The sequence below is a fragment of the Myotis daubentonii genome, chromosome 16 (genome assembly GCF_963259705.1).
Source record: "Myotis daubentonii chromosome 16, mMyoDau2.1, whole genome shotgun sequence".
NCBI classification, from domain to species: Eukaryota; Metazoa; Chordata; class Mammalia; order Chiroptera; family Vespertilionidae; genus Myotis; species Myotis daubentonii.
Genome location: NC_081855.1, coordinates 17,943,284 through 17,969,304, shown reverse-complemented (window position 1 = coordinate 17,969,304; position 26,021 = coordinate 17,943,284). Strand labels below are relative to the sequence as shown.

The following is a 26,021-nucleotide window of genomic DNA, read 5'->3' as shown; positions in this document are numbered from 1 at the left end:
TACTAGTAGCCCGATGCACAAAATTCGTGCACATTAAAGGTGAATTAATTAGCAGAAATATTTTAATATTGCTGTTTGCCCTTTCTCTATAATAGAAGTGTGTGAGATGAAAGGAAATTAGTAAAATGTATATGAAAATAATATATACATTTATTAATAAATAAACAGTAACAAAAGGATATAACAACAACAGAGGCATTATATAACAACAAAAACATGATATGAAAACAACAAAAACATGATATAAAAACAACAAAAACATGATATAAAAACAACAGTGAGGCAAACAATGACTGATAAAGTGATTAAACTTATTCTAATATCTCCCTGTACACCACATTAAGAGTGAAAACACTTTCAGAGTGCTTGGCTGATTTCCCTTGTGCTGAAGTATTTAGAACTTTAACTGTAACATCACATGCTCTTCAAACTCAAGAGAAAGCAACATGTAACTGACCATGTGCAAAAACGGGTTCAGGTAGGAATATGCCTACTCTGTCTAGAGTTTGTCCTTGTGATTTATGAATAGTCATAGCAAATGCTGGCATCACAGGAAACTGTCGTTGAATCCATTTAAATGGGTGGCCAGTGTCGGATGGGGACAAATCAATTCTTGGAATCAGACCAACCGCTCCCTCTGCAGATCCTGATAATACTTTAGCTTTGATAATGTTAGGTAGTAATCTTTTGATAATAAATCCGGTACCATTACACAGACCCCATTTACTGTTGAGATTTTTCAATAGCATGATGATTGCACCCACTTTCAATTTTAATTTATGACACAGCATTCCCAAAGGAGTAATACTATTAAGAAATTCGATGGGAAAATTTTCCTTTTCAGCATCATCTGTTGAATCATCATTCAAATATGTGTGAAAATCTCCAATAAGTATATCCAAAATTCGTTTAATTTTTGAACGTGTTCGTTTTTTGGACAAAGAATCGCACATTTAGATATATTTTTAATATTATCTATAGATATAGTATTTCCAAAGGAAGCTTCAATAATAGATCCATTACAAATCATTTCACAGGGAATTTCAATAATATCCATTCCTAAATGAAAACTGCTATCAAGTTTGCCATCTCCAACTTTTACTAGCCATTCACTATAAGCAGAATCCTCTGATCTCATATTTGTTGGAAGAGACAACTTTCTGAAACATCCCCAAACATTGCAGTACTTTAAACTCGTTTGTACTATGGCCGATCACATAGCATGCAGTACAATACTGAGACATTGTCGAAAATCCCCTCCAAGAAGGAGGACTTTCCCACCAAATACAACATTAAAATTTCTCTTAGTAATCTGTCTATGGCGTTTATAGCATGACTGGATGCCATAGTGCATTCATCAATAATGAGAAGTTGGGCCTTTTTAATAGTTTTAGCAACTTCACTGTTTATATTGAGTCTAGAAATTGAAGCCTCATTTAGTGGAATGGGTCATTTATATTGGGAATGAAAGGTGCTTCCACCGAGAAGTAAATTTGCAGCAATTCCTGTAGACGCTGTGGGTAAAACAGTACCACCACAACCTCTAATATAATGTATTAAAACTTTATAAAGATATGCCTCCACACTCTGAGGGCCGGTTCCTGCCTCAAACCTCGCCCTCCCGGGAAACAGCTCAGGGAGAGCACAGATCTTGGCAACGCGACCCAGGACTCACTGCATCCATGCTCCGAAAGCCAATTCCTACCTCAAACCTCGCCTTCGTGGGAAACAGCTCCAGGAAACAGCTCGGGGAGGGCACAGACGTTGCCAAGACAACCCCTGTAGGACTGACTGACTTCCAGTTGGTCAAGCTTCGGTCGTGATGTTACACCCAGGGTTTTTATATAAATAGATTGTTACAATAAAGTAATAAGAGAAAGAAATGTTAAGAAAAATCTAAGGAAGAGAAAATACATTTCAGCACTGCATTCATTTATTATAAAGAAATTCACACATACGTGAACCCCCATGCATTTCAAACCCATGTTGTCCAAGGGTCCCATGTAGTTAAGTTTAGGGAAACAGCAAAAGAACCATCATTTGAGACTATAATAATATTACTAGAAAATTCAAGAGACAATCAAAGATATCAGAACTAATAAGAGATAGGATACAAAATAAATACTTAAAACTAAATACTTAATAAACATTTTAAAGCATAATTTTGCTTTTAGTTAGCAATAATCAGTTAAAATTACAATAAAACATGATTCCATGTTGTTAGTAACACATTATGAAATAAGAGTAAATTTAATAAGACAGAAACAAGTCATCTAAAGAGAAACATATAATATTTTTTGAAAGATATTTAAAAAGACCTTAATAAGTGGAGAAACCTTCATTTCTGGATGAGAGGAATTAATATGGGGAGACACTATCCCATAGACATGAAAAGCATGGGCCCTAGAATCATGCCCTTTGGGCTCAAATCCAAATATACTGTATTTCCAGCAATAAAACACGGGGGTGTATTCATTCCCCTTACTTTCAACCAGACTGCAAAATGGCAGGATATAAAATCAACACACAAAAGTCAGTTGTGTTTTTATACATTAGCAAGGAATAATATACAAAGGAAATTAACAACTCCATTTAGAATAGCATCAAAAATATAAAAAATAGTTTGTAGGGATAAATTTAACCAAGAGGCAAAAGACTTGTATAATTAAAACTACCAAACATCAATGAACAAAATTAAAGAAGGCCTAAATAAATGGAAAGATACCCTGTATTCATGAATTGGAAGGTTGACTATTTTAAAGACGACTACTACCCAAAGCAATGTACAGATTCAATGCAATTCTATCAAAATCCCAATGACTTTTTTTGTGGAAATAGAAAATACATCCTTAAATTCACATGGAATTTCAAGGGACCCTGATCAGGCAAAACATCTTCAAAACCAAAGGTAGAGGACTCACACTTGCCCATTTCAAAATTTCCTATAAAACTATAGTGATTAAAAGAGTGTGTTACTGCATGAGGATAAACATATACCAATGGAATAGAACCGGGAGCTCAGAAATAAATCCTCATGCATATAGTCAATTGATTTTTTTGAAGATTCAAACCCAAAAGAACGCTTACTCATCTTTTCACTGCATTTTTGTTGTCAACACTATTATAGATATTCCCATCCCTCACCCTTTGATTTTTTTAACAAGGGTTCCAGGACCATTCAATGGGTAAAGGACAGTTCTTTCCACAAATAAAGATGACGAGGAAACTGGATATCCACATGCAAAAGAATAAGATGGACCCTTACATTACACCACATAAAAAATTACTCTCCAGGGAGCCTTTGGTGAGTTCCAGGACCTGGTAGATACCCAGCGCTGCGCCCTGGGGAATCCCCTATCTCCTTTCAATCCCGGTCGGGTTGGAGGGGGGTTTACAATCCATGGTCACTTCCTTCCTGAGACTCCGGTCAATGTCGATGGCACTGAAAAAGGCAACTGACTGGGGCAGGTCGTGGAGACCCAGCTTGTAGGCAAACATGCACCTGGTCAGCAGGCCAGCCGGCCTGTAGCTTGTCGGGCACTGTTCCCGTGGAGCTCATCGGGTGCGCGGGCGCCCACACTCAGAACCAAGAGTCCAAGGTGCAGGCTGTTGGACAAGGGGGTAGTGTTGCTTGTCCGGTAAACAGAAAGCAGAAGCCCCAAAGTGCCCATTAACCCTGGCATTTCATTTCTTCTCTCCTTTTCTTCTTGGCTGGTTCTTTGTTCTGTTCCCCGCGTTCTGACGCAGTGTCCTAGAAGAAGTAACGCTTCAGGTGACCACCCTGCTCAGAGGCCCGGAAATAAACACAGATCCTTCGTCTTCTCAAAAAAAAAAAAAAATTAACTCTACTTATCAACAAAACAGAAAATAAGTGCTGACAAGGGTGTGGAGAAACTGAACTCCCTGGCACTGATGCAGGTGCAGTCACAGTGGGAAACAGTGTGATGGATCCTCAAAAAATTAAAAATGAATTAGCATATGATCCAGTAATCCCACTGCTGGTATGTACCCAAAAGGATTAAAAGCAGGGACTCATTTGTTATTTGTACACTTATATTCACAGCAGCATTATTGACAATAGCCAAAAGGTGAAAGCAACCCAGTGTCCATCACTAGCTGAATGGATAAGCAAAATGTGACATATACATAGAACAGAATATCATTCAGCCTTAAAAAGGAAGCAAATTCAGATACATGGCATAACATGGCTTAACTTGAGGACATCTGGCTAAGAAAAATCAGCCAGTCACAGAGGTTACTGCATGTTTCCATTTATATGAGGTACTTAGAGTTGTCAAATTTATGGAGATAGAAAGTATAATAGTGTTTGGTGGGTCTGGTGGGAGGAGGAAATGGAGAGTTTTTGTTTAATGGGTACAGAGTTTCAGTTATGGAAGATGAAAAACGCTCTTAGATGGATGGGTCCACCAATGTCAATATACTTAATGCCACTAACCTTTAAACTAAAAAACGGTTAAAATAGTAAATTTCATGTTGTTTATTTTACCACAAAAGAAAAACCAACAATTTAAGTACTTTATAAAACAAAAACAAAAAATTTGGGGGGCGGGGGTCCTAAGTACAATTTATTTTTGTATGTATGGGATATTTACTAAGCTTCCATTTACAAGCTTAGCCTGATGTCTGGTGCATTGTTATCTTTTATTTTTCTTTAATTCTTTATTGTTGAACATATTACATATGTCTCCTTTTTTCCCCAGCACACTCCCTCTCCACAAAACAGGCCCTCACCCCCCTACTATTTGTGTCCATTGGTTATGCTTATATGCATGCATATAGGTTCTTCGGTTGATCTCTTACCATCCCCCTCCCACCCTCCTCTGCATAAAACAAAAAAAAAATTAAGTCAAATAATAACTTAGACTGACCCACAACAATGCAACACATTAAATGATGAAGTTGTAAAAAAAAAAAATCAGTGAAAAAATAAAACAGGGAAAGTATATTTGTATTAACTCAGAAATAAAATTCTGCACATATGATTTGGTTAAATTACAATGAGTCAGTATCATATTGACTCCTATATACAACACTCAGATTTTAGAATTTTGAATCAGGTTTATCTTTGCTCATTATAAAAGACCTACCATCTTTTGGTATTTATTTTAAAAACATAAGTAAAAGAATAAAAGCGCAGGCCTTGTGGAATATATCAGCATCAGAGCAATTTATTTCATGATTGTAGGTTGGGTGTTAAATGGTTATATACTGTATATACTCATATTACTCTTCTAGGATTGGTTAGTCGAGGACAGGAAATGAAACAGGTCAGGATTTGGTGAGGCTGAAGGAGATGTGGTTTGCGGACATGCACTTCCTCTGCTCCCTGAACCCCGGGGGCTCCAAATGAAACAGAAAAATGGGCAGAGGTCAATGAACTGCAACAGGAACCTCTGCCAACAATGCAGCTAAAAGACAAAAACCAGGGTATCACAGGTTTTGACAACCATGACCACTGAGAAAAAAATTGGGATTTAAAAATCAAGAGGCCATAAAGAAGGTTTAGGAGAAGGTTCAGTAGAAAGCTAAAGAATAGCCAACACCCATAGGCTCGAATAGAGAACGGGTGGTTATGATATGAATCAGTGGGTGCTCACGACACCTTCTGGGATCATCCACCAGCATTTTGAGCGCCTTGGTGGACATCACTTCATCTCTTTGAACTTGAATGTCTTCATTTATTAAAGATGGTACAGCAACAGCTACCTCACTACGTTCTTTCAGGATTAAATTAAAGGTATTTTTTAACATCTTCATTGTTGAAAGTAGTACATATGTCCCCTTTTTTGCCCCAGTGACCCCCTCCAGCCCGCCCTGCCCCCACCCCAGGCCTTCACCACCCTATTGTCTGTGTCCACGGGTTATGCAAGGTCTTTGGTTGGTTACCTCCCACCCACCCACCCTCCTCCACCAGTCAACAAAAAAATGAACTTAGCCACTTTTTCTTTGCGAGTGTTAGTGGCACTTAGATCATATAATTGGGAGAATCACTTTCTACTTCCTTCTATTTACAACTCCTGGGAAAAAGAAAATGGCAAAGAATTGAACCTAATCGTCTCCCAAAGTCTCTACCTTTACATTATCCTGCTCAAACAATAAATGATCAAATTATTTTAATTCTTCTGTAAAATGAAATTGAAAGAATGTGGGCTTTCTATTAATATTTGAAACAGAAATGGGGAGAAAGAGAGCATTGTGAGAGTGACAAGAAATAAAAAAAAAGATAAGGGAGAGTGAGAGACCTGAGCAACATGGAGTGTGTGTGTGTCTGTGTGTGCGTGTGTTTGGTTGGTGTAGGGAAAGTACCGGGAATAAAGACAGCGAGGGAAATCCTGTTGTCAGGAATAGCCATAAAACATTTAACAATATAAGTGCCTTACAGTACTAGTAAGTGTCATTGTCCCGGCTGCATTAGGTGTTGAAATAATCCTTCACTCCATTATGCCAACATGTAGAAAACATGTTGTGTGACTACATAAGCAACAACATTCTGGGAGGGATAGCTTCTAAGTTTGGGTCATCAGGACAGAGACCAGCACCAGTAGACAAGTAATGAGTAAGGTTGAGAAAATAATAAGGCAAATATATTAGACAAGAGCTAATGAATCAGTGAAGAGTGTAAGATAAAAAGCTCATGGACACAGACAACTGTATGGTGATTACAAGAGGGAATGCAGGGGGTGGCATGGGGGGACAGTGAGGGGTTGGGTGGGAAAGTGGAAGAGAGTAAACTGGGGATAAATGATGACAGAAGAAGACTAAACTTTCGATGGTGAATACACAATGCAATGTGCAGATGATATATTATAGAACTGTACACTTGAAACCAATATAATTTTACTAAAGGCCTGGTGCACAAATTAGTGCATGGGTGGGGTCCAGAAGGCCCTCCCCAATAAGGGGTGTTGGGGGGGTTCCAATCAGGGCCAGGGCTGGCTGAGGGGAAGGGCTGCGGGAGGTTGGGGGCAGCCAATCAGGGCCCCAATCTGCCAGTTAGCCACTGCAGTGTGCATCATAGCAACCAGTCGTTCCAGTCATTCCGTCCGCTTGGCTTTTATATATAGAGAATGAACAATGTAACCCCAATAAATTCAGTATAAATGAGCTAATGAAAATAATTATAAACAGAGCTTGGAACTATAAGCAGAAACTTCTTCCCCCAAATCAGGTAGTTTTTGCACCCTCTGCAGCCTAGGTGGGCTCCATTCTCATTTGCAACTTAACCTTGCCTGTTCAAGGTGGAAAGAGAAATCAGAGACGTCCTGGAGCTGCAGTTATGGCTCAGCTCTTGGACCATGAATTCTGGCCTTGATCGCTCACACTTCTTGCTGCATTCTAGCCCCTTTTTACTATAACATCAATGTGACCTCCTTATATTCATTTTGCCTGAAATTCATTTATTATTTACAGTTGTAGACATTTTTGTGTGATTTTTATCACAACACTATGTTCAAATATTCTACTGACACAAAAGATTTGTAGTGAAAAGCAATAATCCCCAGACAAGTCCAAAATACAAAATCAATGTTATTTATGGCTCATATGTTGCAATTGTTTCTGAAGTCACTTATATTTCATCTGTATGTCTCATTTTCCTCTCTTTTTTCATTTCCATTTTTATGCTGATGAACCAAGATTGTTTGTCTCCCCAAATGTATATTGCTGGTTATTTTCTGATGGTTTAACATGTTTCTTTATCCCCTATACTTCCTATATGTTGGTAGTTATATCTATAGATTCTATGAGAAACACTAATAGTTTTATGTCTCAAGGTACCTTCATAGTTGGTGCAAAATATTTCTACCAGAGGCATATAACCATTGGCAATGTCTCTTTTTGTGCATTTAGCCACAAAACCATTTCTTAGATGTATTATTTCATTAGAAGTTGCAAACTGTTGGTATTCTAACTCCATCATTCCTATGTCATTTATTAGCCTGAATATAACTAAGAAATAAAACATTGCATAAAGATGTCTAGATTAGAAGTTAGCAAGAATGTGGACTTGGAATTCACTTAAGGGTCAGGTTATTGCTGAGTCTGAAAGCATAAGGTTTAAAGGATATACTGAAGATCAGGCATAGAGATCTGGGGGAGTGAAGTAGCTGTAGTTCAATGTTGAGTCCTTTTTCTGGTGAAGGCGTGTTAGATGTTCAGTGGTCACTGTTTTCATGCAGAGTGGAGACCCACAGGGCAAAGAGCCTGGGATAATAGGCTTTCTGCTATCGTACTGGATTCACAGAAAGTTATAGTGCATGCTCTATCAAAACTCAGGGGTTCACCATCTTAATGTGTACAGAACTTTCTTCTGGCCACATTTATGTACTTCCTTTTTTTCTATGTATTTCCTCTTCATTAAACTAGGAGTAGGTTTAACTGTGGCAACCACACCTTGGTGTGGAACTTATGTTTTATTTTCTATTCATTATGAAGCTTTTAGAAGGGATTAAGCAGATAAAACATGCCATTGTATTGGGATTGGCGATCTGCCATGGTCCCTGAATGCTCCTATGTCTTTCTACTGGGTATGTCAGAAATGCAAAGCCCTGACATCTCATTACTTCAGAAATGTATCTAGGTTGTTTTTGCAGTGAGCAACCCTGAGTGATGAGGTCATGTTCCTGTAGACAGAGAATGGACACGGAACTGCTTACCACGAAAGTGGTGAGTTCCCCAAACTCATGGTCCTCTCAAAAATGCAGCCCACTGTGTGTGCTGTCACTCACCTAGACCCACCTGAATCACACTCATGGGACTTGGGAGGGCATAAGGAACTGATGTGAATATGAACTGTGGCTATTGATTTTGCTTTGGCTAATAATATCCCCTCTGTTACCAAACTATAAGTTTTGTCTTCTGGTACCATTCCTCAAATAGCAAGTAGTCAACCTTATTGTTTTTAAGTTGGGTAAAATCTTAGGCCCTTCACTGTTCTTGAAAATTACACCCATCCTATTGGAAATTTTTTAAAACTTATAACTTTCTATGGTAGTTGAAGTGAAGAGAAAAGGGCCCTCTGTACCATGCTGCAGCCTTTTGGGAAGCAATTTGACAATAATATACATTACTGTACACTTATTGGTAAATTCATTGAATTTTATACATCAAATATGTGCAGACTTTGCATATCCAGCATACCTCAAAATAGTGGTTTAAAAAGGATATACAACATCTAATATAAAATATATACATGCATTTTAGTGTGAAATCTCATTTCTGGGAATCTATCCTATAAATATAAGAGTATACATACAAAGGTGTTCTTTAAAGCACTCATGATAGTTAATACTGAATGCCCATCAAGAGAGTAATTCTTGCCGAAACCGGTTTAGCTCAGTGGATAGAGCGTCGGCCTGCGGACTGAAAGTTCCCGGGTTCGATTCCGGTCAAGGGCATGTACCTTGGTTGCAGGCACATCCCCAGTGGGAGGTGTGCAGGAGGCAGCTGATCGATGTTTCTCTCTTATCGATGTTTCTAACTCTCTATCTCTCTCCCTTCCTCTCTGTAAAAAATCAATAAAATATATTTTAAAAAAAGAGAGTAATTCTTCAAGCTATCAGAGAGAGCAGTTAAATCTCCATTTATGAATCTGAAAATATTATCATCATGTGGGTTTTTTAATGAGAGGAAGGGAAAGAGAGAGAAAGAGAGAGAGAGAGAAACATCAATTGGTTGCGTTCTATATACCTGGACCGGGGATCAAACTGATAACCTGGGTATGTGCCCTGACTGGGAATCAAACCCAAAACCTTTCAGTGTACTGTACAATGCTCCAACCAACTGTTCCACACCAGCCTGGGCGATGTATTGTTAACTGGAAAATAAAATGTAGAGTGTGACTCATTTTTGTGGAAGAAATAACTCAAACCATATGAAGCAATCCTATTAACAGAAAGGAGTGGGCAAGCAGAAACAGTAGATATTGACATTGGTTGTCTGTCTTAAAATGGGGATGTGGATAGAAAACAAAAGGGAGAAAAGGAATACATTACCTACTCTAGATGCATGGACACCAAAAGTCCTATTACAGGAAACACTCTAACTATCCCTGACCACTGGAATGTCCCACAAGAAGGGCCTTCTGTGCTGCCATTGTGGCTCAGTGGTTGAGCATGGACCTGTGAACCAAGAGGTCACCTTTTTTAAATATATTTTATTGATTTTTTACAGAGAGGACGGGAGAGGGATGGAGAGTTAGAAACATCAATGAGAGAGAAACATCGATCAGCTGCCTCCTGCACACCTCCCACTGGGGATGCGCCTGCAACCTAGGTACATGCCCTTGACCGGAATCGAACCTGGGCCTTTCAGTCCACAGGCCGACGCTCTATCCACTGAGCCAAACCGGTTAGGGCAGGAGGTCACCTTTTCATTCCCATCAGGGCACATGCCAGGTCTACAGGCTCAATCCCCAGTAGGGGTGTGCAGGAGACAGCTAATGGATGATTCTCTCTCATCACTGATGTTTCTATCTCTCTCTCCCTCTCCCTTCCTCTCTCTGAAATCAACAGAAAGTATATTTACCCCTAGCCAGTTTGGCTCAGTGGACAGAGCGTCAACCCTCGGACTGAAAGGACCCTGGTTCGATTCCCAACAAGGGCACCTATCCCCATTGCAGGCTCTAGCCAGGTCCCAGTCCGGGTGCCTGTGGGAGGCAATCAATCAATGTGTTTCTCTCACATAGATGTTTCTCTCTGTTTATGTCTCTCCCCCTCCCTTCCACTCTCTCTAGAAATCAATGGAAAAATATCCTCAAGTGAGGATTAAATAAATTTTAATAATAAATAAATTTTAAAAATAAAAAACATTTTTTAAAGAAGAAGGGCCTTCTATGGCCCACAATGATCATCCCAGTGCTCCTTTAGCAAGCAGCCCCCATAGGTGAAGGGAAAGTGGGTACAATGGCCCAAGGACATCAAGCACTGCCAGCAAAAAGAGGGCCCTTTCAGAAAAACTGCTGTTTAGTAGTAAAACTGCTCCCGGGTGTAGAGAGAGAGGGGGGTGAGGGCCTAGGAAAAAAACGTGGGTGTATGCACCCTTCCCCTCTCCATCTCTTGCCCTCACCCAGGCTCAGCTCCTCATCTTCCTCTAAGCCCCATTCTTTGCGGAGGAGCAGCCGCCTTTCCCCCACCCTCTGGGCTAATCCCAGGTTCTGGTTTGCTGGGGTGGGACCCAATCCTGGAGTGGGCTGGCACACGCAGTGCTGCTTTATTAAGCCCTGGACTTGTCCTGAGGCAGCAGGAATCTTTGTCTGGTAGCAGTAACAGAACCTCTGCCACCCACCTGCTGCCATGGGCCGCTACCGCATCCAAGTGGCCACCGGCGCCTGGCTCTTCTCTGGGTCTTTCAACCGCGTGCAGCTGTGGCTGGTCGGGGAGCGCGGGGAGGCGGAGCTGGAGCTGCAGCTGCGGCCAGCACGGGGCCAGGTGGGCAGGAAAGCTGGGACTCAGACCCCCTGGCTGGGCTCCCTGCATGAGGGCGGGCGGGATGCTGGAGGCTAGGAGCCAGTGATGGGCATCCGTGCTGGAACTTCTAGTGAGAAGGGACGCCAGCATCTGGGTGGGTGAGAGGTTCAGAGCCAGAGCCCGAGTGGGCTCAACCCCTCTCTCCCTGTCCGCGACTGTGGTCCGAACAGCCTCCACTACTTTCCTAATTGATGCCAGGCCAGTATCACTCTGGGATCAGTGGTCAAAGGGAAGGTCCTCCGAGAGCGCGGGCGCGGTGAGAGCTCGGTTTATGGATAGGGTAGGTGATGATGCTCGGTCCTCAATAAAAAAACACTCAGGGCCTCCTCCAGGTCTACCGGGTTCTGTCCCCACAGGTGGAGGAGTTCGAACAGGACGTTCCCCAGGACTTGGGGCCACTGCAGTTCGTCAAGTTGCGCAAACACCACTCCCTGGTGGACGACGCCTGGTTCTGCGACCGCATCACCGTGCGGGGCCCAGGAGACTTAGAGGAGGCTGCCTTCCCCTGCTACCGCTGGGTGCAGGGCAAGGGCGTGGTTACCCTGCCCGAGGGCACCGGTGAGGGGCCGCCTCAGGGAAGAGGGTGCAGGGCGTAGGGAGTAGTGGGGAGGGGGGACATAGGGGATATCACTGAGGAAGGCCCTAGGGATTGAGAAAGTACATACTCAGTAGGTTAAAGGTGGCCAAGACAGGAATATAGGGGAAAGTTAAACATATAATTACAAAGGCTGGAAGTGGGACTGGACTGGGAAGTGAGTGATGTGTAGATGTACCTCCCAAAAAGGTGAGCAAGGCAATGGGAGGTGCAGCCACACTGGGAAACAGAAGAGCCAAAGTAAAGTGGAAAGGATCTCCGTGTGACTGGGAACAATTTAGGGCAGGGACAGGTAAGGCTAACACATGGGACCCCTGAGAGGAGGCAGGGGAAGGAAGCAATACATGATATGATGTGGAGAGCTGGTTTGTGAAGAGTTGTGTTCCATGTTCTCATGAAAGAAAACTGTGAGGGCAGGGAGCGAACTGCCTGAGGGGAGGAGAGGGAAGATGAATGAGGACAGCAAAGAGAGAATCTGTTACCTTAGGAAAAAAGTACAAGAGACAATTGAGGGAAATGACAGGTAAGAATGGAAGCCTGAACTAAATGTCTTTGAGGCACAAGTAAGTATAAGTACCGATGAGGGCGGGGTTAAGCCAGGTTACCAACTATAAACTATGTGATGTTGAGGACAGGTGAGATGAAACTAGGTAAAGTAGCAACATGGATCCATTACTTGGTTTGGCGCACATAGAATACCTTATCCCAGGGAACATGTGACAGTGGAAATAGGCTGAGGTCAGAGGAGGTAAGTGTACTTTACTTGAAATATGTCATTTTGGAGAACAGCTTAATGTGTGGACAGGAGAGAACCAGACCAGGGGAAATTAACAAAGGAATATGGAGTAATGTAGGATAAGTATGGACATTTCAGCTGATTAAGAATGAAATTTATAGATACTGTGATGAAGAACAGGGATAGATAGGAAAATTTTAGTTAAGGTTTACAATAGGGTGTCAAAAATTGGATTTTCCTCTTAGGAAAAATATGAGATTGAAGATTGGTGAAATTAAGAAAAGGGAGTGGGGAAATGTGAATGACCAGGGAACTAAGCAGAAGAGACAGGGACAGAGAAAAAATCAAAAGAGTATGATGCCGTACAGTTAAGAAATAGGAGATTGTGATCCCACTTCCAGGAATATATCCTAAGAAGCTCTAAACACCCATCAGAAAGAATATATGCACCCCTATGTTCACTGCGGCATTATTTACAATGCCTAAGATCTGGAAACAGCTCAAGTGCCCATCATTAGATGAGTGGATAAAAAAGCTGTGGTGTTTTTACACAATGGAATAGTGTGCAGCTGTAAACAATAAGGATTTCTTACCCTTTACAACAGCATGGATTGACCTGAAGAATATTATGCTGAGTGAAATAAGCCAGTCAGAGAAAGACAAGTATCATATAATCTCACTTACAAGTGGAATCTAATGAACACAATAAACTGATGAACAAAAAAGATCCAGAGACATAGAAGCATGGAGCACACTCAGAGGTGGGGTGGGGAGTGAGGGGAGATGGGAAGAGATTAAAACCAAAGAGCTTATAAATATATATGCATGCATAACTATGGGTACAGCCAGTAGTGTGGTGAAAGCCTCAATTGGAGCAGGGGCAAGAAGGGGGGGGGGGAGAGAAAGGAGGGAATAATTGAGGGACATCTATAATACTGTCAACAGTTGAAAAATAAAAATAAAGAGGATACTGGAAGAAGTCAGGGCATAGCAGGAGATTGCAAAAAGCATTTGAGGAGAATTGCTGTGATGTCTCCCCAGCCCGCCTGGCAGGAAACAATACCTTGGATGTGTTCCAGAAGCATCGAGAAAGGGAACTGGAGGAAAGACAGCAAATCTACTGGTGATCACCCTATTAGAAGCCTCCCAATTATACCCCCATTCCCTGACAATTTCCTCCTTCAATGACTTCTACCCCCTCCATTAACCTTTGTCCCCATATCCTAGCTGGGCCACCTGGAAGGAAGGGTTACCCATGACAATTGCTGCAGGCAGTATAGATGATCTGCCTCCAAATATGAGATTCCATGAGCAGAAGAGGCTGGACTATGAGTGGACAGTGACTGCAGGGTGAGGAAATGGTCAGAGTGGAGTGGGGCTGGTGGATCCAGGAACAGGTAGCATTTGGTAAATTGGTGGTTTCATCTTTGATATCTGCTCTAGGCTTATGGAGATGGTCCTCAAATATGTTTACACCCTCCCAAGCCCCTGGAAACGCCTAGAAGATTTTGATCAGATCTTCTGGGGACAAAAGACTGCCATGGCTGGTCAGTGGTTTTCCCAGGTCCCTATCAATGAGGTATGTGTCACACTCCATAGTCCCCAAACTTCTTGCCAAAAAAGAACTTACACCTGGAGATCTCACAACGGCCTCATGAATGAAAATATATGGGCTGGGTATGGAGAAGTCATGTGACTTAATCCCTATAATAGAGCCTGAATGAGAGAAACATCAGGTTGTGGTGAATATCCTCCTCCTAACCTCCACTCTCACCCCACAGAGAAGGTTCACCAGCGCTGGCAGGATGATGAGCTTTTTGGCTACCAGTTCCTCAATGGTGCCAACCCCATGCTGTTGAGACGCTCCACCTCTCTGCCCTCCCGGCTGGTGCTGCCCTCGGGGATGGAGGAGCTTCAGCTCCAGTTGGAGAAAGAACTCCAGGTACACCATCCAGCCCTTGATTGTCTTCTCATTGTCTGTGATGTGGTGAAGGGGAGGGACCAAATGTGAGTCTGGAAAGGGAGGCTGTGATAATTCACTGTCCCTGGATGTAGGGTCCTCTGCTGGAAAAACTTAGAGCTGATGATGTGGGGAAAAGCTTCGAAGCTGGATTCTGCCAATAAAGCTGACCATTAGGAGATGGTGGGGAAAGGAGCTTGGGCAGCCTGACAAGGGGAGAGCCTGGCATACCTGTGCTACAGAATCAACTGGCATACTTAGTCCTAAAAATACCTCTGACACAGACAAGCTGCACGTCTCTAGGAAAGACTCCTTTCATGGGGTCTTAGCCCTCCCTGTAAAATAAGAGAACTTGAACTTGATGCTCAGTGCTTCCTTCAGTTCTGCCACTGAGACTCAGGTACTGATATAGGATAATGGCAAGAAAAGAGAGTGACTGTCTTTACATTCTTCCCCTTTGCCTTGGCCATGGGGAAGAATGCTTTCAACTCTAACCATGGGTACATTCCTCTTTCCTTAGAAAGGTTCCCTGTTTGAGGCTGACTTCATCCTACTGGATGGAATTCCAGCCAATGTGATCCAAGGAGAGCAGCAGTACCTGGCTGCCCCCCTTGTCATGCTGAAGATGGAACCCAGTGGGAAGCTGCTGCCCATGGTCATCCAGGTGAGGTGTTCTGAGAAACCTCCTCCCAACACTGCTCTGTGTTCATCCCAACGTCTGCCAAAGGACACAGACAGTTGGCTCTGGTCACCCATCCCCGCCTCATTCAGTGACACCTGTCCTTATATCCAATATCTCCTTTCTACCTGACAGCCTACTCACTACTCACCTGAAATTGCCTCTTTGAGAGTCAGAATGCACTCTGTTGGTTCTCACCATAAGGCTACTTAATCTCTTTTTGACCTATGTTTCTGCAGACTATTCCTTCTTTCTTAGACATATTTTCTCCCTTGGTTTTAATGTATTTTCACTCTTACTGTTCTCATCAGTCAGTTCATAAGAACTGTCAGTTATCTCACATGTCCAACTTCTCCTTCCTATTCTACCATCCTAACTCACACCTTCATCGCGTTTCTCTCAATCATACTGCATTCCCTCTTTCCAATTCCTCCTGCTTTGAACCTGACCATCATGGCACTGACACGTCCCCACAGCACTTAAGAGGGTGAGTGGAGGGGCCTTCATTCCTCCTACTATATTATAATCCCTGGGAGACAATAATCTTAGTCACTAGTGTTTTCCCCAGAATAATAAGCATAGTTTCTAACAGGATGAAGCCAGTGAATGCTTAGCTCCTCTTTGTTTCAGATCCAGCCTCCCAGCGCCAGCTGCCCTACCCCACCACTGTTCCTGCCCTCAGATCCTCCACTTGCCTGGCTCCTGGCAAAGACCTGGGTCCGAAGTTCAGATTTCCTTGTTCATGAGACCCAGTATCACTTGCTGAACATTCATATGCTGGGTGAGGTCATCGCTGTGGCCACCATGAGGTGCCTCCCAGGACTGCACCCTGTCTTCAAGGTACATCCTCTACCCTCCATGTCCCATGCCTCACATTCCAGAGGAAGGAAACAATGCAACAATTCTCTAGGATTTAAAAAGCATAAGCCACTTGTTTGGAAGGAAGTTAAGAAAGTTTCTTCTAATTGAATGAGTGTCCGTGTTATTGGAATAAAAATCTTTATAGCAATTTGTGAACAGAAAAGGGAAAATTATTGTGTCAGGACCTTGACCTTGTGGCTTTATTTCTAATGTTTAAATTATTTAATTTTGAGATAATCATAGATTCTTATGCAGTTTGAATAAATAATACAGAGAGATGCCATCTATTGTATTAAATCAAGTTACTTAGCAAATATTCAGCACTTATTCTACAGCAGCTCTGATATTATCCAGCAGAGTTTGCTGTAGAGCAAGGATATAATTTGATAAACAAAAGTATTGATCTGCTTTCACAGAGCTAGCATTTAACTAGCAAGAAAATGATACACATAAAAAAATAACCAGAGAACAGAATCTGGATATAAAGTTGAAATCAAGACAGAGAACAATAAACACTATATTTGTGATGGAGAATGTTCCACCACAATTTAGGATCCATTAAGTAGAAGGCCAAAGGGATAAAAGACCAGCCCAAGAGGTTATTTAACCTGCCCAATAAGAGGTACATGACATGGTAGTTAGATCAATGGAAAGGAAAATACAAGGACCTTGTGATGAGAGGAAATAGTAGTTGCACCATGCCTGGGTGCAAGATTGGAGAGAAAGCTCAGAGGTCTGAGCTACTGCAACAACATGGAGCCCTCCCATTCAATACAGTTGTATTGATCCAAAAACATTGTAATTTTATAAAATAGTGAGCCTAGAATCTGTTGCTAACCAGAAGATATCAAAAATAGCCATGTGCTTGCTTTAAAAACATTTTTGAAATCTTGATGACACCAGCAGTAGGAGCAAAAATCGTACAAGCTTATGAACCAGAACAATTGTCAGAAACAATACAGTCAGCAGAAGCCCATTTTCAAGTCAAAGATGATATGTTCACTTTTAGGTTCATGGAGTTTGAAGTGGTAGCAAGATATGTGAGTGCATGCTGGATAGAATGTCTGAATTGTGTTTCTTCCAGGAGTCCCAACCTTCATCTCCAAACCTGTCCATTGGTAGCAGTGACCCCTTTGGGTCCTGGGGTGGCATAGACAAGATAGACCTTAACAGAATTCCGTGATGTTGGAGTTAATTGACTTTACGATGCTTTTGCACCACCATCTTCTGTATATCTTAGTGATTGAACCAACTTTTACATTTCAAAATCCCCCCCTTCCATCGCCCCCTCTACACCTGTCTCTCCTCACCATAACATCTTTATCCCACAGCAAACAACCGTGTTGTTATCAGGCCACCCAGAGGGCTAGGCCTGCCCCCTTCTTAAAGGTTACCTGTGCAGGCTCTGCATTCAGACTGCTGGTGTTTGGATCCTGAATCCTGGACTCAGTTCTTTTTTTTTTTTTTTTTTTTATTGCTTAAAGTATTACAAAGGGTATTACATATGTATCCATTTTATCCCCCCGCCCTAGACAGTCCCCTAGCCTCCCCTATCCCCCAGTGTCTTATGTCCATTGGTTATGCTTATATGCATGCATACAAGCTGGACTCAGTTCTTACCAGATGTGCGCTCAGGGTCCTCATCTCTAAATGGGGATAATGGGCACTCTATCGTGGAGGTGAATAACAGTGTTACATAGACTAAATGCGACAACAAGTAGTAGTTCTTGCTATTATGATTAGTTCTTTGTCTTCTGGTTGCTTCTCTCCTCATGTAGACTTTGGGTTTCCTATGACGCTCAGCATCTTTAATGGTCTTTCTGGGGTTTCAGACCAATGTGAGTTGCTTTGTTATGTTGGTACCAATTATTTCAGTTGGGTTCTTCCCTCTCTGCAGCATCACCAACTCACATAAATACCAATATTGCACGAATCCCCCATCTCAGGTTAAAGAAGAAATTGTCTAAAACAAACTGAAATGCACAACAGGATCAGATGGCCATTTCGAAGGGCAAAGGGAAAGCAGGAGAGAGAGCCCGAACTGTGCTTAATTGGAGGTGGGAGGTGATTTGACAACAAATTTTTGCTGTTAAAGAGGGTAGATCAATATTGGTCCTTAAATTCTGACTGAAAGTACCCTACCCATCCCAATCCCTGAAATTTTAAAAATGCATACTAAAACAACCAGAGGTTGGAGGAGCAGCTTTGAAAATTAGTAGAAATGCAAGTTTAAACTGTATGGATGTGTATGCTAGAAAAACTATTTTAAAATATCAAAAGTTAAAGGACTGATTCTCAAAGGACACCTATACTCAAGGTAGGAATAATAAAGGTAATGATAAGAGCTGCTATTAAAGGATGTCTGTGTGATAGGCAATATACTGAACACTCTCATACATTATATATATGTCATACACATAAGCATCACTACAGCACCGCATGATGAGACCCTATTGTCATCCCATGTAAAGAGATAAAGAGACGGGTGCTTAGAGGGTTTATTATCTTGGTCAAGTATCAAAATAAGTGGTGAAGATTAAAATCCTGGTCAGTCAGACTCCAAAGTTCAACTCACAGAGCAATGGGAGAACATGAGACTAAGAGATCAGAGATGGAGGAGACTATCTGGCAAAGGCACCAGCAGGTAGGAAAGCATCAAGAGGGAGAGAAAGCCACCATGCCGAGTGCCACTCACTAATAAAGAAGGATCCAAGCATGTTGTACATGAACCACCCCCTCCAACCTTCTCCATCCAGCTCCTGATCCCACACACCCGCTACACCATGGACATCAACACGAGGGCACGGAACCAACTCATCTCAGATGGAGGAATATTTGATAAGGTAAGGAGGTGGATTGTGGGACCACCTACTCACCCAAGTCTGCATAACATCCTGTCACTTTCAACATTCCAAGCCCCCCTGTGTGACTGTTCTGAGCCTTTAACCCAGGAGCCTTGTCCCTTTATACCAATGTCTTTGAATCTGAAAAGGCCACATCTGACCACTTTATATAGTATGTCATGTTCTCCAGCTCTGTTTGTCCCCTCAAGTCCTCTCATTTCTATTGTCACAGGGATGGAGCACCGGTGGAGGGGGCCATGTGCAGTTGATGCGTCGGGCCATGGCTCAGCTGACCTACCGCTCCTTCTGTCCTCCTGACGATCTGGCTGACCGGGGCCTGCTGGGAATTCCAAGTGCCCTCTATGCCCATGATGCTTTACGGCTCTGGGAGATCATTGCTCGGTGGGTAAGAGTTGGAGAAATAAAAGGTATTAGGAACAGTGAGAATGGGGCTTTAACCTGAGGTCACCATGAGGCCAAAGGAATATGAAATAAGAAAGTCCAGACAGGAGAAGCAAAGGAGTCAATTGAGAAGAGATAAGGAACAGTGAGGAGATGGTGGGTAGGGTCTGAGGATGGGAAGGTTGAAATAAACAGTGTAAGTAGGCAGACTTGTGTGGGTGAGTGAAACCATGTGATCTGGTGGAATCAGGGATTTTGTTATGAAGAGTGACTATAAACCATGTGTTTGGAATTCTTTTTCTTTATTATTTAATATATTTGTACTGTTTTCAGAGGGGAAGGGAGAGGGAGAGAGAGAAAGAAACATCAATGATGAGAGAATCATTGATTGGCTTCTGCCTGCTAGCCCCTCCTGGGGATCCAGCCAGCAACTCAGGCATGTGCCCCAACTGGGAATTGAACTGTGACCTCCTGGTTCATAGGTCTACACTCAACCACAGAGCCTCATTGGCCAGGCAGAATTCTTAAAACCAATGTCACACATTTCCTTCTTTTCTAACTAGTGTGTAGAAAGAGCTCCGGGATGTCCCAAAAGGCAAATCTTGTCAGATCTGTTCCCAGGTACAGTGAGAATCAGCTTGATAGAGACCACAGAAAAGGAGTAGCAGCCAGAGGCTAGAGCAGCCGTGGGCAAACTACGGCCCGCGGGCCGGATCCACCCGTTTGAAATGAATAAAACTATTGAAATAAAAGACCGTACCCTTTTATGTAATGATGTTTACTTTGAATTTATATTAGTTCACACAAACACTCCATCCATGCTTTTGTTCCGGCCCTCCGGTCCAGTTTAAGAACCCATTGTGGCCCTCGAGTCAAAAAGTTTGCCCACCCCTGGGCTAGAGCCTTCTACTCTCAAGGAGCTCAGCTCCCTTCTCTGGGCAGGTACGTGGAAGGGATTGTTCACCTCTTCTACCACGGGGATGACATCGTGAGAGGGGACCCTGAGCTGCAGGCCTGGTGTCGGGAGATCACTGAGGTGGGGCTGTGCCAGGCCCAGGACCGAGGTAAGATCCCTCCTTAGAGAAGGGACCTCCTTAGACCAGTGGTTCTCAACCTTCTGGCCCTTTAAATACAGTTCCTCACGTTGTGACCCAACCATAAAATTATTTTTGTTGCTACTTCATAACTGTAATGTTGCTACTGTTATGAATCATAATGTAAATATCTGATATGCAGGATGGTCTTAGGCGACCCCTGTGAAAGGGTCATTCGACCGCCAAAGGGGTCGCGACCCACAAGTTGAGAACCACTGCCTTAGACCCTCTGACCAGAAGCCTTTTTCAGCTTTGCCCTTCTGGGAACATGACCCCAACCCCTCATCAGTCCCTATCCCTCCACACATGGAGCATCTTATTCCCATTCCCACTTCCTAAGTCTCAGGACAATTCTAGAAACCCAAGGATTGTCCTCCTCAGAGATCCCATGCCTTTTCTTAGATGCCTCTAACCTGCCATAGGGACTAATAAGGCCAGAACCATAGTCAATAGGTTCTCTTCTAATTATTGCCTATTTTCCTACTTAAGGATAGAATAAGGAGATTATTCCCATCAAAGCCCATGAAATCCCACCCTAGCTTTTCCTCCCCTTTCCTTCTTGCTACCGTCTGACACTCTCAGAGGATCCAGACATCCTGCATGCCTGCCAAGTGCAGGGCCATTTCTAGATGTAGTCTCAATACTGTATATATTTTAACTTAAACCCAAACTCAGTACCATGATCCTTGGGACTCAAGCTTCTTAAGCAAAAGTGCCCTCCTACCAGTGAACTACCTTCAAGTCCTCTACCCCATTAAAAAAAATTTTTTTATTCATTGATTTGAGAAGGGTGAGAGAGAGAGATAGAAACATCAATTATGAGAGAGAATCATTGATCAACTACTTCCTGCATGCCTCACAATGGGGATCAGCTGGCAACCCTGCACATGCCCTGAACAGAATCTAACCATGACCAGGTTTATAGGTCAATGCTCAACCACTGAGCCATGCCAGCTGGGTTCCTCTACCCCATTTTTTTAATCCATAACAAAGAAATAGCCTTTCTTGAGCTCTTCCTAGATTCATATTCCTCTCTCTAGTACACATAGGCCAGCTGGAACTGTTTTGAATCATCCTTTAGCTCCTTCCCCCTTCACTCTTCACACCAATACCTTGAATCCCTTCACCCTCCATGCGATAACTGTAGCCAACAGCTAAGAGCTATTACTTATAACCAGGCCATGAGAATGCACACTTCATTAAACCACTCCCTACCAGGGAGTGGAGTCATATCTCAAAGTATCTGGGACTGTACCTTCCCCATTCATCCAAGAACACCTCAAAAGCCCTTCATGACCAAAATCTCTGTAGTAGATCTCATATCTGTCAACCAGGCTCCACATGATCCAAGAGACCCTTCTCATTCTCTTTCGTGCTTCTCCCCATGAAATATCCACATCAGAGCACTTGTAATACTTATTTGAATATGAGCTTTAACTTCCTGCACCCACACTGTTCTCCCTCAGCTTCCATGGTTCTCTTTGTGCCATCATTCTCTCATCACCCTCATTAAAGGCAGTGTGTTAAGATTTTCTCTTCCTAGACCTATGCCTTGAGAAAGCCATTTAATCTCTTTGACTTTTAATATCCTTTCTCTTAAGTGAATATAACTCTAGTCCCAAATGAAATAATGAATGTGAAAGTAGAAACATGTGTAAAGCAATCAATCCTATATAATAAAGAGCTAATATGCTAATTAGACAGGACAGTGGAACGACCTTCCAGAACAACCAGTGGGCCTGCATGCCAGGCCAGCAATGGTGGTCCCAGCACTGCCCCTTCGGAAGAGGCGGTGGGAGAGAGGGCAGCACAGTCTGGTGCCTACACAGAGGCAGGATGGGGCGGGACTACAGCACCTCAACCTCACACGGGCCCTCCCCGATTGCCTCCCCCCTCAGACCCTCCGCTACCAGTGGGCAGGGAGCAGGGACAGCACTAAGGAGCAGTGAGCCAGCTTCTGGTTGAACAGCACTCCCACCCCCGCACCTGGGCTCACAGCTGGCAAGTGCAGCAGTGATGGCGGGAGCCTCTCCTGCCCCTGCAGCAGCAGCGCTAAGAATGTCCAACTGATGGCTCCCGGACTGCAAGAGAGCACAGGCCAGGCTGAGGGACCCCTCCTCCCCACCCTGCACGAATTTTGTGCCCCGGGCTTCTAGTGTAAAAATATTGTGATCGTATGCCGCATTCCAAAAACTTACCTCCCCAATTAATCAGCAAGTGTAAACTCCCCGAGCAGCATCTCAACTGTAAATTGAATGGAACCAGACAGTGAATTGATGTTGTTCCAGCTCCAACATGAGTCAATGACTTCTCTTTTTTTCTGCATTATAGCCCAGATACCTGAATCTACTTTCTGGAAATAAGAGAGCAACCTCGGTTTTCTTAACTGTTTTGTGGGAGAGTGAAAATTGTATTAAAATAAAATAAACCTAGAGATAAGTTAATATTATATATCATTGGCCTACAACTTGAACTTTTAGTGAGATGACATACCTATCAAAGAACAAACAGCTCCCCAAGAAACCCCTTGCCCATCCAAAGTTAACCACTTCATACTGTGCAGGTTTTACCTGTTTGAACTTTACACAAATGAAAACACAAAAATGCGCTCATTAATGTCTCAAAATACATTTTAAAATTACCCATGCTGTTATGAAATGGAGCATGTAGTTCATTGTTCTCATTGTATATTATTCCACTTTGTGAATATGATGGACTTTATTTTTTCCTTTCTCCCATTGACGGGCATTTGGTTTGTTTCCATTTTGAGGCTATTAATGTCATTGCTGCTGTGAACAATGTCATGTGTACAATTCTGTTGGGTATGTATCTAGAAGTGAAATTAATGGTCATAGGATATGGGTATGTACAGTTTTCTGACAGTTTTCCAATGTGCTTGTAAACATTTACTCGTCCTCCACAGAGTATGAGATATAGTCAGTATCTTCTCAAATATTTGAAAAAATAGTTTGGTCACATTGTGAATATGTTGTATCTTCACCTTTGAGTTTAAGTTGTGTTCTCCCAGCGACAGGTAGAACTGAGGAACTTGTCCTGGGTTTAGTAGCCACAGGGATATCCTCCTTTGTGTGGAGCCTGGTCCTCTTTTCTACCATTTTATTTTGGGTTGTCTACCTCTCTCCTGTTGCTTTTAACCACTTTTTGAACACTGGATATTTGACCAACCAGCTTCTCGGCCCTGCCCACTCCCCACCTTATAAACATACCTACAATGGGCTGAGGGGCTTTGCATGAACCGTCCCTTTATAAGGTAACTATTATTATCTCTATTTTCATAGTAAAATAAATAGAAACTCAGAGAAGCTAAGCAGTTAGTCCAAGGTAATGCAGTTAGTCAGCAGCAAAGCAAGGAGTGGTCTCTTGACTAAATTATTAACTATCCCCTTTACATCGCCTATCTCCTTTTCCTGCCTTACTTATATTCTTATCACTATCTAACAAACTGTGTGTAATTTGACATAGTTATTCTGTTTATTATTATTATTATTATTATTATTATTATTTCCTATTACAGTCTATTTTGTCCACCAACATATTCAGACTGCCTATATAGTATCTGGTACAAAATAGTTCATGACTTTTTGAATAAATGAATGAATGAACACTCACTAATTCTAATATAAAGACATGCCAAGATATCAGCATTTATTTCCTTATCTCCTTTGGAACTGCAGTTTCTAAGCTTTGTTCTTTTCTCTAGGTTTCCCTGTCTCCTTCCAGTCTCGGGCTCAGCTCTGCCATTTCCTTACCATGTGCATCTTCACATGCTCTGCCCAGCATGCAGCAGTCAACCAGAGCCAGGTCTGGACAACTGAGAGCCTGGGTCTGTGAGAGGAAGTGTCTGGTCTAGGGGACAGTTGAGGAACAGAGTTGGGGGCTAGGGTCCTGAATCAGAGTTTCTGAGTGATTGCAGATTCTTCTTCTTCTAGTTGGACTGGTATTTCTGGGTCCCTAATGCGCCAAGCTCAATGCGGATGCCCCCACCCACCACCAAGGAAGATGTCACAATGGACACAGTGATGGGCTCATTACCGAATGTCTGGCAGACCAGTCTTCAAATGGCTTCCACATGGCTCCTTTGCCATCCACAGCCAGACAAGGTGAGAGGGGACCTCTGGAATTCTGAGGGGACTGATGACTGACAAGGAGACTTTAAGGTAAGGGACTGGAGTTTGGGTCCCTTTTTCTTAGAACTAGAAGATGATTGATCCTTTCTTTCTCCTTCAGGTACCACTGGGACATCACAAAGAAGAGTATTTCTCAGGTCCTGAGCCCAAGGCTGTTTTAAGGCAGTTTCAGACAGATTTGGATAAACTGGAAAAGGAAATCGTGGCCCGGAATGAGCAGCTAGACCTTCCCTATGAACACCTGAAGCCCAGCCTCATAGAGAACAGTATCACTATTTGAACCTAAATCATTCACCCTTTAAATACTAGAGGCCACCACTATAGTTAATATTTTCCACCTGATTTTTACTGTTTCCATGGGTCTGAGTTGCTATGGTTCTATTTTCTCCTCTTGAGTTCCCTACCTAAATATCTCACCAACTTGAAGTCAACTCCCTTAGAGAAATCAAATATCTACTCATGTAATGTTTTCTTTTCTCTGGAAATTTTGCCTTCTCCATTCATCAATAAATCATTATAACCCTAACCGGTTTGGCTTAGTGGATAGAGCGTCAGCCTGTGGACTGAAGGGTCCTGGGTTCAATCCCGGTCAAGGGCACATGCCTGGGTTGCAGGCTCGATCCCCAATGGGGGCCTTGCAGGAGGCAGCCAATCAATGATTCTCTCTCATCATTGACATTTCTATCTCTCTCTCCCTCTCCCTTTCTCTCTGAAATCAATACAAAAATATTTTTAAAAAATAAAAATAAATCATTATATAATGACATTACATTATCACTGACATAAGTGATTCAAAAATGTGTTTTAATGGTGTAGCTAATTTTTTAATACAGTGGAAGATAAAAGTCAATTCTAAATCTTTTTTCTGCTCTGGATAATTTATCACAGCACTACTCACTGAAAAACCCATCCCTCCCATTAATCTAGAACACTGACATAGATTAAGTTGCCATCTATGAATTAATTAGTTCTCAGCTGTCCAGTAGTTATAACCACACTCACATAACTGCTACAGCTTTATACTTAACCAGTTCACGAATTCGTGCACCAATGGGATCCCTCCAACTGGCCTGCGGGATCAGGCTGAAACCAGCTCTCTGACATCCCCCAAGGGGTCCCGGATTGCAAGAGGGCACAAGTCAGGCTGAGGGACCCCACCAATGCACGATCGGTGCCGGGGAAGGACACGGGAGGTTGGCCAGCCAGGTAGGGACCAC

At 42.7% G+C, this 26,021-nt stretch overlaps 1 protein-coding gene across 1 annotated transcript in view; it reads left to right on the top strand.

Annotated features, from left to right (window-relative positions):
- The window catches only part of LOC132219275 (polyunsaturated fatty acid lipoxygenase ALOX12-like), a 107,796-nt gene extending 82,712 nt beyond the window's left edge, over nucleotides 1-25,084 (top strand). Inside the window, exons 3-14 of the mRNA XM_059671652.1 lie at nucleotides 13,859-13,940; nucleotides 14,045-14,167; nucleotides 14,261-14,364; nucleotides 14,599-14,759; nucleotides 15,298-15,441; nucleotides 16,087-16,296; nucleotides 19,074-19,168; nucleotides 19,401-19,562; nucleotides 20,505-20,626; nucleotides 24,378-24,478; nucleotides 24,607-24,777; nucleotides 24,905-25,084. Coding sequence (XP_059527635.1) covers nucleotides 13,859-13,940; nucleotides 14,045-14,167; nucleotides 14,261-14,364; nucleotides 14,599-14,759; nucleotides 15,298-15,441; nucleotides 16,087-16,296; nucleotides 19,074-19,168; nucleotides 19,401-19,562; nucleotides 20,505-20,626; nucleotides 24,378-24,478; nucleotides 24,607-24,777; nucleotides 24,905-25,084 — 1,655 coding nt within the window. The remainder of the gene's footprint in view (nucleotides 1-13,858; nucleotides 13,941-14,044; nucleotides 14,168-14,260; nucleotides 14,365-14,598; nucleotides 14,760-15,297; nucleotides 15,442-16,086; nucleotides 16,297-19,073; nucleotides 19,169-19,400; nucleotides 19,563-20,504; nucleotides 20,627-24,377; nucleotides 24,479-24,606; nucleotides 24,778-24,904) is intronic.
- The last annotated feature ends 937 nt before the right edge of the window (nucleotides 25,085-26,021 follow it).